Source organism: Coptis chinensis, chromosome 7, assembly GCF_015680905.1.
Source record: "Coptis chinensis isolate HL-2020 chromosome 7, ASM1568090v1, whole genome shotgun sequence".
Classification (NCBI taxonomy): domain Eukaryota; kingdom Viridiplantae; phylum Streptophyta; class Magnoliopsida; order Ranunculales; family Ranunculaceae; genus Coptis; species Coptis chinensis.
This window is the reverse complement of record NC_141462.1, coordinates 54,664,049-54,678,932: the sequence shown is the minus strand read 5'-3', so window position 1 is coordinate 54,678,932 and position 14,884 is coordinate 54,664,049. Positions and strand designations below refer to the sequence as shown.

The following is a 14,884-nucleotide window of genomic DNA, read 5'->3' as shown; positions in this document are numbered from 1 at the left end:
TTTTCAACTATCAAAAGATTGAATATGTAATTTTTGACTTTCTATACATGCTGAAAGACTATTGGGATTAACGCAAAGACTCTTTTGAAGGGTATTAGCTTCAACAAGCTTAATTTTCTATTTTGCGGAGTGATCAATCAGTATATACCTCATTTCTCTTCTCTTCATTTCTTAACTGCCATTACAACCGCCACCTTTAAACACTCTGTAAGTCTTTCACCACTCAGTTCTAATTGATTATTATGTTTATTTTTTTTTCAGTTTCATGTTTTATTTTTGTATTTTGAGATGAAAATGAGTTAATTGAGGTAGAATTAGTTAATTGATCAAGTCTTGTAGTTGTTTGTATATTTGGGTTGGGTTTGGATTTTGGTAAAGAATATTGAGGTTCAATGATTTTAGACCTTTTTAAGTTGCGAGGTTTGTTAATTAATTGCTACTTTTGGTTATCAAAAATCACACTAGATTATGAAAAAAACTCTATGCTTACCATACGTATCCATACTTTGATGCTGATGTTGAGGTTGGTATCCCCAGTCTTTCTAAATTGTAACTACTGTAAATCCTATAATAGATATGGATGTGTGGAAGCCGATCCCTTGCCCTCATGTCAGACTCAAGTCTTGTATTATGAACTATGCATCACAAGTTTAGACCTTTAAAGCTAGTGCCTACAAACTTGTCGCGACATTGTAGAGTGTCAGACTCACACTACTAACATGTGCAAATTTTCCTAAAGTTTACAAGTTATTTTTTTTTAATTTCATAATATGTTGATGGTTTGTTACATAGTTTATTATTGTTGATAACTCTTTATGCTTTTGATTAATGTTGACATCTTCATTTTTTACAGTAAAGTTTATCATATGCTCATGCAATAGTATGTATATTAGTATAACTACATCCAATGCAATTATAAAACAACATACGAGTGTGCTTCTATAATATAATATCATTCACGTCAACCATATAGAAAATATTGGACCCATTGCTTTGTCAAAAGAAAAAAAGAAAAAAAAGAAAAAAAAGAAAAAAAAGAAAAGCTGATTTTCAGTTAAGGAAACACTAGGCTTAAAATGGTCAGCACCCAATTATCTTAAAAACCAAAATTGACGTACAATCATTTATGTCTTACATTTAAACTTTTTTAAATGTCTATCTTACATTTTGATTAATTAGTTATATTTGTCTACGTACAACATTTCAACGTGTTCGGAAAAACTGTTTTGTAGTTACATATTTGTCTAAGATAAAAATGGTTAAGAAAATATATATTGGTTGGTCTCACAGCGTACTGTTGGATATCAAGAAGGCGAAGTTTAGATGCAATTACTGTGAAACAGAATTTAATAGTGGTGGGGTCACTCGCCTAAAACAGTACTTATTTGGGGTTAGTAACCAAGTGGAGGTGTAAGGAAGTCCTCGGACATGTAAGAACTGTAATGCGAGACCTACTACAAGATGGCACAAATAAAAAAAAAAAAAAAAATAAAAGACGGCAGTTGGAAATTCAAGTTGAGGAGACAATGTGTGAAAATTTGGACGATGATTCTAATGATTCTGACACAAAAGAAGAAGAAGGTCAAGAGTTTTAGGACATGCAACGTGCATGAAGAAACTCCATAGCTAGCCAATGGGAAGAAAGACAGCTAGAAGGGGAGGCAAGAAATTTTCAGCAACGTACTACTTTTGAGACAGGAAGTGATTCTGAATCAAGCAAAAAAGGAAAGGGATTCATGGGTTTGAGGAGGTCCAAAACCATGAGACAGCAAACAATTGATCCATACACTATTAGACAGCTGGGACACGACCAACGTAGTGTCAAAGACGTGGGTAAATGAAGACATGAAGGCAGAAGTTGGCTAGACGGATTAGTGCATGGTTCAATTTTGCTGGAGTACCTCTACATGCATTAACAACAAACAATCCATACTACCAACCAACTATTGATTTCATCTTGACATATCCTACTAGAGTGAAAGGACCAACTGGTCAAGAGGTACTGGGAAAATATTTAAAGATGGAAAATAATGATATTGACAAATTTGAAAGGGACGTGGTAGAGAAGTTTCCAACTTATGGATGCACCATCATGTGTGTTGGTTGGTCTGGGACAAGAAGGATGTCCCTCATTAACTTTATGGTTTATTGTGATGGAGAAATTTTTTTCAAGAAGTCTTTCGATGTCACCATTGAGCCGAAAGATCACAAAACCATATTTAAGTATAAAGAGGTTGTTGATGAGATAGGTGCACTAAATGTGGTATAGATAATAATTGGTCTGGGTTCTACCTACAAAAAAGCTAGAAAATTGTTGATGAAGACACCAGGATATAATTTATTTTGGACACCGTGTGGTTGTCATTGTATAGACTTGATGTTAAAAGATATTGCCAAACACCAGCAGGTGAATGGGTGTATCAACATAGCTCATGTAATTACAAAGTTCATTTACAATGCATCTAGGGTCTTAGCATTAATGAGGGAGATGTGTGGTGGCGATTTAGTTAGACCTGTAGCAAATAGATTCACCACAAACTACTTGACTCTCAAAAGTCTTCAGCAGAAAAAGATATTGCTTAGGCAAATGTTTGTGGATCAAAGATATCTCAACACCCCACCGACTAGTACTGTGGACGGTATGATGGTTGTGGAGCAAGTAGCTCAAGAGCATTTATGGAATGAAGTTAACTATGTTGTACAAATTCTTGAAACTTTGTATAGATGCCTAAGGTTGTTGGATGGTGACAAGAAGCCAACAATGAGGGAGAAGGTCTCTGAAATCCCTGAAAGTGGTTGGGCCCTTGATATTATTGACAAAAGATGGACAAAACAATTACTGCATGCGCTACACACAGCTGGTGACTTTACTTGATTTAGTTTGAGTTAATGAAATTATTTCTATTTCAAATATTCCTAAAAGTTATGCTTATTTCTTCTAGCAATGTATCTGAACCTGGAGTACCAATACACATTGAAGCTCGGATTCTCCACTCACCACGTTAAAGCAGTTTGAGAAGTAGCAAAAGTGTTGTTAGTGATGGTAAAAATAAGAATATTGATATTCTCAAGTTAGAATTAGAATTTTACATTTATGATGGGTCACTAACACTTTTGTCTATTTGATGATTTTGTTTCGGGATCAAGTTGGAGAATTTGGTTCACCTGCAGCGTAGGCTGGTATATAAATTTCATACCCTGGTAAGTGATTTTTTTTGCATACTCTCAATCACTCAAATGCCTTGTCTATAGATAATTAATACGAGTTTTTTCGGGTTTATATAATGCAGCTGAATGGTGGGAGTTGTATGGTGGTGATACAGAAGAGCTAAGGGAGTTGGCGATTAAAATCCTCTCTCAAATAGCTTCATCATCTGGGTGTGAGCGCAACTGGAGCACATTCGACCTAATTCACACCAAACTTAGGAACCATATTGGTGCCAAAATTGATGATGTTGGTGAAGGTTCACTACAACTTACGTTTGAAGCAAAGACGTGCACAAAATACAGATAATGATCAAATTATTGACCTCACCCAAGTATTTATGGATAGTGAACAAGTTGATCCATTGGCTGACTGAGTTATTGGTAAAAATCTTTTAGCGCCAGTGTTGGATACGGAATCAGGTAGGTCTGACCCAAATGTTGAAGATATGGTCGACAGAGTAATAAGAGAAGATGGCGATGCATCTAATTTCACTTTGGGCCCCAAATTTGACACACCTCTCCAAACATAAGATGATTTGTCTGAGAACATCTCGAATGATGATGAGACACATGAACCTAATAATCATGATAGTAGTGGTGGTGGTGGTGGTGCTGGTGGTGGTGATGATGATGATGATGGTGGAGGTAATTTTAACTTTGAATTGTATGACTCAACTGATGAGGAAACTCCATTGGACCCACAATTATACGAGGTTGTAGCCAGAAATACTAGTGGTAGAGGAGTTTTTAATGACAATTCCCAAAGAAGATACAAGCCAGGGCGTGGAAGTGTTGGTCAAAGAAGACAACGAGGACACAGTAGAAGAGACGATGTTTTTTTTGGTAGATAAGCAGGGTTTTTAGAGAGGTCTCTTACCCCTTTTCATAAATAATAAAAGAGTTGATTGCATCCTTGCATATTGCATGCCTATAGCATCCTCATATACAATTTTCTTAACATCCTCTGAGAATGAGCTAGGTACAATCTCTATGAAACTGATTGTCGAAATATTGGAAGCTAGTGCATCTGCCAACCTATTAGTCTCTCTATAAACATGTAAAATTGTAAGACCATATAGTTGTCCTATATAAAGTTGTATGTCTTCCATGATGTTCCTTGCTTGCCATGGATAGTGTGCTCTGTCCTTTATGATAGATACCAGATTGCTTGAGTCTGTTTGGGCTTGAATCCTCTTTATGTTGTGTCTTTTGGTCAGCTTAAGTCCTTGCCTCAGTCCTTGTAATTCAATGAGTGCTATGTCATTGTGGTATGCCTTTCCATGTGCTGCTGCTATAACTTGCCCATTGTAATATCTTATAGCCGCTGCCCACCCTCCTTGTGTGCCTTGAAGTGTTCCATCTGTGTTCATTATGCATACATTTACCTCGTCTTTTGTCCATTTACACCACCTAATCTGATTCCTCTCTATTTCTATTTCAACATTCCAAATCTCCTCTAACTTGTTCTGGCTTGGTCTTTCCTTCATCTTGAACTTGCATGCTCTGAGTTTGGTCTTTGTGTCATTCAAGATTGTTTGAATAAGATGAGAGGCTTGTGTCTGCTTGTTGTTGAATATCCTTCTGTTTCTTTCTTGCCATACCGTATATATGAAGCCATTGAATAGCAGATTCAGTGCGTCTTTGTCACAGCCCTTGCCTAATGCTTTTTCGATCATCCACTCTATTTCTTCTCGCCATGTCTGTTTCCTCTGTGTATTATATCCTGCACTTGTGAGTAGATTCTGCCATATATATATAGAGTAATTACAGTGAAAAAATAAATGCTCTATTGTTTCTCTCTCCCTCCAACACAATACACACGTGTCAATCCTCACCACTTTCCTCTCCATCAGAACATTCATAGTTTTGAGTCCTCCCCGAAGTGTTAGGTATGATATGAAAGAATGTCTTGGTATTCGATTTGAATACCATATAATTCCATGCCATTGTATACTCTGCCTCGAGCTCCTTAAACTATTATAGGTGTTCTTCAACTGAAAATCTTCATGTATTAAATCAGTCCATACCACTCGATCTTCTCCTCTTCCCAAGCTAACAGTTTCATCCATTTGTATTACAATATCAAGTAAATGGACTCTTATGTGATGCAGTATCTTGCACTATTGATTCCCGATCATGTTCGCTACTGTAGCATTCTCTCTACAATTAGATCTATGTATTAAAGCTTGTGGGAAATATTTCTTAAGAATACCTGTTGGATGCCAAGGATCTAACCAAAATCTAGTTCTATTTCCATTTCCTATTTGATGAAGTGCTATGGACGCAGCTTGAACTCGATCCTTCATCAGATTTCTCCACACCCACGAACAATCATTAGGAATTTTAAAATGCCAAAAATTCCTATCCTTAATCAAATTCTTCTTCACCCAATCCACCCATAGAGTTTCTTTGTTGCTCACAATGTGCCATATGTGCTTGAGGTTCGCTGCATGATTCATTGTACTGATATTTCTAATTCTCAGTCCTCTTTCTTCATATGGATGACACATATCTTCCCATCCAAGCATTTCATGTCAAGTGTTTCCATCAGGCCCATTCCATAAAAAGTTCCTTAATAGTCTATTGATGTCTTCAATTGTCTTTTGAGGTAGCACAAATGATGAGAACCAGTAAACACTGAGGTTATTAAGCACTGTCTTAATGAGTTACAACCTTCCTGTATAAGATAGAGCTTTACCCTTCCAACTCTGAATTCTGTTACTTACCTTTTCCATCAACGGTCCACAATCCTTGTGAGTAAGTCTTGTGGTGATCAGAGGCAGCCCTAGATATTTGACAGGTAGTGTACCTTTAGCAAACTGAATGATTCCTTGTATTTGATCATGTGTGACCCTATCCATTCCTACAAAGAATATATTACTTTTCTTTGTATTGACCTGTAGCCCAATACTTTCCTTGAAGTTTTGCAACATATCCCTTAAGCTCTTTACTGTTTCAACATCTCCATGCATAAATGCTATAAGATCATTTGCAAATGAAAGCTGAGTGATAATAGGATTAAAACATTTGTAGTGTAGTCTGTATCCTCTTTCATGTACCTTTCTCATCAATAGTTTTGAAAATAGCTCCATTACCAGCACAAACAAGTAAGGAGACATAGAGTTTCCTTATCTAATCCCTCTCTTGCTTTTGAAGTACCCATATGGAGCTCCATTGAGCATAATAAAATACCTTGGTGTCTCAATACATATAAGAATCCATTTGATGAACTGTATATGTACTCCAATGCTTGTTAAAGCGAACTCCACTGCCTCCCATCTGATAGTATCATAAGCTTTCCTTAGATCAATCTTAGCTGCACATCTAGGATGCCCAGAGTTTTTATGATAGTTATGCAAGAGTTCATGTGATAGTAGTATGTTGTCTTAAATGCTTCTACCAGCTATAAAAGCTGATTGGTTCAAAGAGACTACCTGTGGTATGAAGGTTTGCATTCTGCTTGTAATAATCTTTGTTATGCACTTATAGACCATAATACAACATGTAATAGGCCTATAATCACTCAAAGACACTGGTGCCTTCACCTTTGGTACTAGTGTAATGCAAGTAGCATTCACTTCCTGAAGCATCATGCCAAACCTAAAAAAATTCCTTATAGCCTTCACAAAGTCATCCCCTACTATTCTCCATGTAGCTTTGAAGAACAGTGATGTAAACCCATCTTCTCCAGGAGCTTTTTCATTATCAATGGTTGATAAACACTCTGTGATTTCATCCCTTGTAATGTCCTTGACCAATTCCTGTCCTTGTTCCATCCCAATCTGCGGCATTTCCACATCCAAGTACATAGAGAAGTCCAACTCCTCTAATTGATCCGGGCAGTACAAATCCTTGTAAAACTTCACACATTCTTCCCCTATCTCATTCACGTCATCTAATATTTGCCCCCTCCTATCCTTTACACATCTTATTTTGTTAACTCCTTTTCTTGCCTTTACTGAGTTAAAGAAATAATTTGTGTTGTTGTCCTCTAATACAATAACATTATCTCTCGATTTTTGTCTGTGAAAGGACTCCTTTGCTACTGCTTCAATTCCTTGACATATACTCTGATAGTGCTCTTCTCTTTATGTATTAGTTCTCAATTCATTGGTTTTGTTTGTAGTCTCTGTTGTATGTCTTCTAGTTCTTTCTTTGTCTCTAGTAATCTTTCATTCACATTGCCCACCTTTTCTTTGTTCCACTTCATGATTTCTGCCTTGACATGTTTTAACTTCTTCATGAATGTGTACATAGGGTTCCCAACAACTGATGTGCGCCACACATTACTTACCACTTCCATGAACCCATCTTCGTATATCCAGAAATTAAAGAATCTAAAGGACTTTTTCCCTTGTCCTTTTTGATGATATGAGTGTACCACCAGTGATGAATGATCAGATGTTGCCCCTGGACTTTTAAACTCTGCTTTAGATTCTGGGTATTTGTTCAGCCACTCTAAGTTCACCATTACTCTATCAAGCTTCCTCCACTTCCTATTAACTTGTTTATTGTTCCATGTCAGCATGTCTCCTTTGAATTTTAGATTAACTAATCCAGCTGTGTTAGTACATATGAGTAACTCTTGGAAATGCTGAACTCAGAATTGAGTTATAGTCCCCTAGTACTATCCAAGGTTCCTGTATAGTACATGACAAGTCCATGATTTGAGTCCACAATTCCCTTCTAATCCATCCCTCTGTGCTGCCATACACCATAGTTACTATAAACTAATCCCCACTCAGTAGAGTTACATTCATAGTTATACATTGCATCTCAGTCTTTATATTACTCACTGCACATTCCTACTGTTCCAACACACCCATATCCTTCCTAGATCACTATGTTCATAGTTATGCACTACTTCCCATCCCGGACATAGTCTATTAACCACATAATGCACATTCTTCTTTTTCACTTTCATTTCTACTAGCCCTACAAGACTTAAGTTATTCTTCCTGATTAGTTCCTTCACTTCAGCCTGCTTGAACTTTTGATTCAAACCCCTAATATTCCAACATCCAAGGTTTATCATCATTTGGATCTTCTTTTAGGATTAGAGTGATGTTGATATTGATTTAGTTTCTTCTAATTTTGAAGCAATGAGTATGAGTTCAGGCAAGGACCAAAATATCGAATTCGGTGAATATCTCGATGTACCCAAAAACCGAGATACATCGGATATATCAGAAATTTGGAAATATCTGATCCATTTTTTTGTTGACCAGTCAAAATTTTGTTTTGTATGTCGATATATAGGAAATATTGTCGATTATATTGGAGATATCATCAATTATATCGGAAATATCGTTAATATATCGATCAAAGTCAACAATATTCAGTCAAAGTCAACAATTTATATTAGATATATCAGTCGATATATATCGTTATATCAGTAATTGCGAAATATATCGGAAAAAAACATATTCAATATTCGGTTGATATATATCGGATATTTCCATCTTGGTGTACCCAAAAAATGAGATATATCGGCGATATCTCAGATATCTCGGTGATATTTTGGGCCTTGAGTTCAGGAACACACAACCATGACAATGAGATGGGTAGTGCTAGGGGATACAACCAATCAAGAGATAACGATTCTTCTAGTGGCATGTTCAGTCACCCTGGGAGTAGTGCATCATATGGTTCCTCACATAGATATTGGATGGGGGTTAATCAACAACCTTATGGTGCACCACAACCTGAACCAACATATGGACAACTGTATCCAAATTACAAACTTGTTGGAACTGCACCTGGATTTTTTGGATGGCGCCCAATGTATATTTACAACAACACTCCTTGAATTGGAATCATGTTAGAATTTCCAACACATACATATGAGTGGCACGTTCGACAATTTCTCGACAGTGGGTATAACTTTGTATATACTTGGGCAGGTATTGTGAAGCAGTTAGGATTGAAGAAACGGGTATGGAAGTTGAGCAGCCACGTCACTCGTTTATGTATTGATGTAACTTATTTATCCTATTTTCTAATTTGAGGCTTTGAGTAAATTAGATTACGACATTATGATTAATTATTTGTCAATATTTTGATTGTTTTCTTGATAAATAAAGGTTGCTATTATGTTCACTGATATATTTTTGAGATTTTTGATATTCCCAAGATTTTCGATATTTCCGACAGTTTATACCAAATTGGAGATTTTCGAGATGAACGAGACATCTCGGTTTTTGGGGGGTTCGGGATCTCGAACGAGGTCGAGATTTTCTACCTTGCATATTGTAGTGAAGTGTTCTGAATATTCTGAGTGGCCAACAAGTACATTATAGTTAGTAATGCTGGAATCAATTCTCAATTTTGTTCAAGCAATTGAGTTCTATACCAAATTACCCAATATCAATAATATTGTGATTATTGCTTGCAGCGAAACCACTATCACTGAATTTTATTTGTCGTAATGCATAAAATTTGTTTAGTTTGATATTTTAAATTATGTTTGATTTTGGTGTTAATTTATTTTTCATCAGTTACAATGTCTGACATTTTACACAAATTCAGAGGTAAGGGTACATAGTAAAAAAAGTCAAAGGAACCAAATGCTCCAAATCCAGAAGATGTACATGTACGGACTTCTTAGTTTGAGTTTAATCATAGTCTTAACATTGTGTTGTTCCAGAGGAAAGTACACAAATATCCTTTACTCTTCATGAAGGTGGTGGGGCGAAAGAAAAAGTTGGTAAGAAAGGGACTTTGGCCCCTGTTATGGAATGGTTAAGCCTAGTGAACTTTGAAGAATTTAAATTGGTGCTTCAGAATGATGGTTTTGACGTCTTTGCTCAAATTGACATTGAAAATTCCGAAAGACATTTCATTTTCCATTTGGCGAGATAGGTTTTATGTCACTTGATTTCTTAATCCTTATGGGGTTGCGTATTGGAAAGTGAAAGACTGTAGTTTTTTATTCGAAATATAAGTCATTTGATGAGGTTGTCAAATATTTGCTTTTTTTATCGGAGGGTGAGATTTATAGTGGTAGCATCAAACTGAGTCATTTAGAGATGTATACAACTTAATTATGCAGTACAAGATGGTGTTAACACGAGAAATAGGGTTTCGTGCTTTCATGTTGTATGTTATTGGAAATGTATTGTTTGCAAACTCCCACAACAAGGTTCGTTTGGGATATCTAGCTAGTCTTACTCAGTTAGAAGAGAATGGTAGTTATGATTGGGGAAGAGCTGCAAATACGCATCTGATTGTGTCTTTGGACTTGGTATGTCATTTTGGTATTTATAAGGGTAGTAGAGCTGTGGTGGGGATGTGGCAAGTCATTAAGGTAATTAAAGTTAATTATTTTTTAAATGGACTTGATTAGTTAGTTTTGTGCTATTATTTTAGTTTTTGTTCAGTACTGGTATTATTCATATTTTCAAAATGGCATGCAAGTTCGGATACCTGAAGAGCCTTGCAATTTCCTACTATAAATAATTGGGGGAGTCATAAGGTTGTAGGTGAATCATATTGTAATCTAAATCTAGCACAACAACAGGTAGAATATCGTACTCGGAGTTCCATTGTATGGCTGGCATAGGCAGATTCCATATGTATACGCATAAACCATCCTTATTTTTGGAAAGCAATAGAGTTGACTAGTCAGCAATGCATATTGTTTGGACCGTTAGTAATTATTTGGTACGTAGGAGAGCGTTGTCGTCGCCAAGTCATTGGCGTTCCTTCAGTTCCTTGTGATCCGCCTTCCCCTATGAATCTTAACGGATGCCAGACTGATATATTGCTCCGATGGTACAACATTGGCGGCATTTCTATTGGTGCCTTGATTAGACATGTTAGTGAGCAACAATACACTGACTATTGGGTTTATGTCGTCTCAGTGGGGATGCTTCTACCCCCAACTTACAAAGGTCTGAATATGGACTTTGTTGGTGCAGCTGGTCTTAAGGATGATGTAGGTATCTCACAGTCGATGGGGGCAACCCTTAATCGCTTAGTATACCCCCACTGTCACAGGTTGAGGCAGTTGTTACGTACTTCTATAGCCAATTAGGTTATCCCTATTACTTGTCGTAATGGCGAAATCTTTAATTTCCCTATTCCACCAATTGAGAAAGATTTGGTGCCACATCTATTTATTAATGCCAACTTGAAACCAGTAAGTAAATTAAATAGTTGTTGTTGTTCTTTTTTGTATCAATATTAATTTATTTAACTGTGGTATCAATTTAGGCACAATTGAAGATGGTGTTAGAAGACTACATGCATGCCACGACTTCTATGGCGAGTGTTATTACCAAAATGAATCTTGGGTTGTACACTAATGTGGATGATATCTATGAAATGAATTCCTTCGAATTGAGTAGTAATCACATTCCATGGTCTTCTCTCACCTTTTCAATATAGCATCATTCAATTGTCAACACCACTTTGCTAAAACCAAGTTCTACATAAAGTATAAAGCTTAGTGCCTTATAAAGCTTAATGTTTTATGTAGTATCAAATGGCGCCGCTGTCGGTGAAGTATCGAATGACACCGCTTACACTTGAAAAAGAGGAAAACAACTAGTTCTAAGTAACTTGGTTCGTGAGAAAACTTCATTTCTAAGGCTAAGTCCAATGGTTTAGTGTGGCAAAATTAAACACCAAACCTCAATAGCACAATGTATAGTGTTAGCGGATAGTGAACCCAGACCTAATGGTTTTTTTTTGTACCCGCTAATGGTATAGGCGTGCAACAGAAAAGCCAACAATATTTAGCCTATGCTATCCGCCATTGGTAATGGCAAGTGAGAAAAAAATTATTTTTGTATCCATCACTTACAAAGGCGTATAAATTTTTATTTTTCAACGCCCTACCTGTTTTACCCTTTGTCCCAACTCTTTCTCTCTCTCTTATCACCGAACCGAAATTAAACACAGAAAAAACCGAAAAATTAAAAAGAAAAGAAGCTCACTCACATTCTTCAAATCTCTCATTTTTATTTCTTTATATCTCTCATCGATACAACACTACTTCCCACAAATAGGTATGAATTTTTCTTCTCTTTCTATTTTTTTTGTTTATAAAAATTTCATTTGTTAATTTCATTGATTATATATAATAAAATAAATAGAGTAGAAATTTGGTATGGACTTAACTGGTTTGTTTTAGTCAAACCATATCGTCGATTGTAGATAGAGGAGAATGCCGCCAACAATTAGATTATTGTGAGTGTTCTTTGTGTTCGTATTGTAGTTGTGTGTTCTGAATGTTATGAGTGGCCAACAAGTACATTATAGTTCGTAATGCTGGAATCAATTCTCAATTTTGTTCAAGCAACTGAGTTCTATACCAAACTACCAAATATCAATAATATACGAAACCATTCGCACTTAATTTTATTTGTCGTAATGTATAAAATTTGTTTTGTTTGATATTTGAAGCTTTAGATTATGGTGAGTGTACTTCAAAGATTTGTAAGAAGTTGAGGTTCATCCTAGATTGTTTATAGTTGAGAGATTGAGAGTTTCAGGAAGAAAATAGACTCTTACTTTAGGACTTAGCTAGTTTAGTTGTGAATAAAAACATTGAAAAGCAAGTTGTTGAAGATTGAAATGACTCAAAACATTGAAAGCAAATGATTGAATGAAATATTAAAACAAGAAGAACAAGGAAATATTGATTGATTGAAATAAACAAGATAAAATAACAAGATTGAAATACAAGAAAATAAAGAATAATAAAGTAAAACTTGGATTGAAAAACAAGACTAGAAAAGTAAAGCAAACCAAATGGTTTAGATCCTAATATAATGGATGAGTTCTCTCTCCTTTGCTTTTTGATTATATACCCCTCCTTTTGCCAATTATAGATTTACCCTCATCCATTCTAAACTAGACACCTCACCCCTTTCACTTTCACTTTTGCTTTATGGGTGCCTTCTTGACCAAGATAGGTTTAGGAATAATTCTTCATAATTTCAAATAAGGGCCTCCATCTTTGGTCTTCTTATTTGAGTCCTTTGACTGTTGTCTTTGACCGGTTGACTTGAATTTTTTTAGCACTTTTCCTTAGTAGCTACTGGTCTTCATAATAAGCATGATTAATGCTCCTTTTGGTGCTAAGACGTAGCTTTTATGATAAGTGGTCGAAATACTTCTTAACCTGAAAAAGGCAATAAAAGCTATGAGTTATCTTTTCGTTAAGCGTAAGAGGGACTGTAATGCATTAATAAAGTGGTAATCAAACACATATCTGGGAGCTGATCACCACCCCCAAATAGCATCTTGCTTGTCCTCAAGCAAGTATGAGAGGAAAAACTAAGATCACAAATGTGTGATTTATTATTAACTAAACATCTTGTTTCGCAGAGTGCGATTGCATTGACCATATACAACAAGGCTTTAAACCACTTGGAATTCCCTAGTGGACGAGCTTTAAGTCTTGTGAGAGTTTTCCAGTGAAGGTACTCAAAAACCTTTTCTAATTAATACAAAGAGTCTTATTTCCTTATTTATTCTCAGATGTCTATATATTCTCAGATGTCCATACATCTCATTAGTGATGAATAAGGAAAAAATCATTTGAACTTAGAATAACATATGTATAGTAATTTAATAATCTAAAGATAAATGTGCAAAACATGAGCAATGAAATGCAAAAGTAGAGTTGTTTCCGAGACTTTTGAAGAGCGTCTTTAAGGTGGGTTCTCACAGGTGTGTGTTACAATCACAACTCTCTGATAGCTTCACTCAAGTTTCGTTCTCTCAAGTGCAGTGGGAACTTATATTCCTCACATACTCAAATAACGTCCAAAGGAATCGGGGTCGATTGATCACGCTTTCAACTTACTATCACACCATCCTATTCCTAATTGAGCTAGAGATCTTTTATTAGGAGTTACGGGGCTAGGGTGATGGTCTAGAAAGAAAAAGGAAGGAAAAACAAAATCTAATAAGTTGAGAAACTGGGTCTTCATGATACTTGTAACCAGAGAAGAACCTAGTTTTGCTCTTTGCTTCCAAATTGTGATTCATTCTTTTAGCCCTTTGGCTTTGTGACTCCATATGATTTTGAATTTTTAGGAGTTCAAACTTGCTTTTGTTCTCTTTTTGTTTTGTTTTTGATATCGTCTACTTTTGATTTTGAACTTTGGGAGATTCAATTTTTGACTCCTACTATTTTTTTTGGAGTTTTTGGTTTTTGATGTGTCTTTCTTTTCTTTTCGAAGCAACTAACTGATATGTTTTTGTACAATGTCTTCTCTTCTCTCTTTCTGATATCCATCCAATTCTTAACTCGTCAACTGGGTAAGCTTTTTATTGGATTTTGTAACGGGTTAGGATTTTATGGTGAAGAATAAAAAGGCTTTTAGAAAAAGGTGAAGGCTCAAAAAGGGGTAACTAAAGGAAAAAATCTATCTTTTTGGGTTTTTAATGTTTATTTGGCTATATCGATCGAAAAAGGGCCTAAATTCTCTCCTAGGATATGGCGTGGTGATCAAGCAAGTGGACGTGTGGTCTTTCTATCCAGACATCCTTTGTGTTATCACTCAATAATCATTCAGATGAGGCTTTTGGCTAGATTCTCACAAGATATGGAACTTAACTGTTCTAACCTTGGTCTCGGAAACTCACTGCTATATACATAAAAATGCTGATGCATGTCATTCATGAAAAAATGCAGAAACTATTGTGTGTATATTAGTTTAAG

General features: G+C 35.8%; 1 protein-coding gene across 1 annotated transcript; it reads left to right on the top strand.

Annotated features, from left to right (window-relative positions):
• Positions 1–2,020: 2,020 nt before the first annotated feature.
• LOC147487998 (uncharacterized) lies at positions 2,021–2,875 on the top strand. Its single transcript, XM_086574224.1, has 2 exons — positions 2,021–2,249; positions 2,373–2,875. Exons 1-2 carry the CDS (start codon positions 2,021–2,023, stop codon positions 2,873–2,875), a joined length of 732 nt encoding a protein of 243 aa, XP_086430350.1.
• Positions 2,876–14,884: the final 12,009 nt, after the last annotated feature.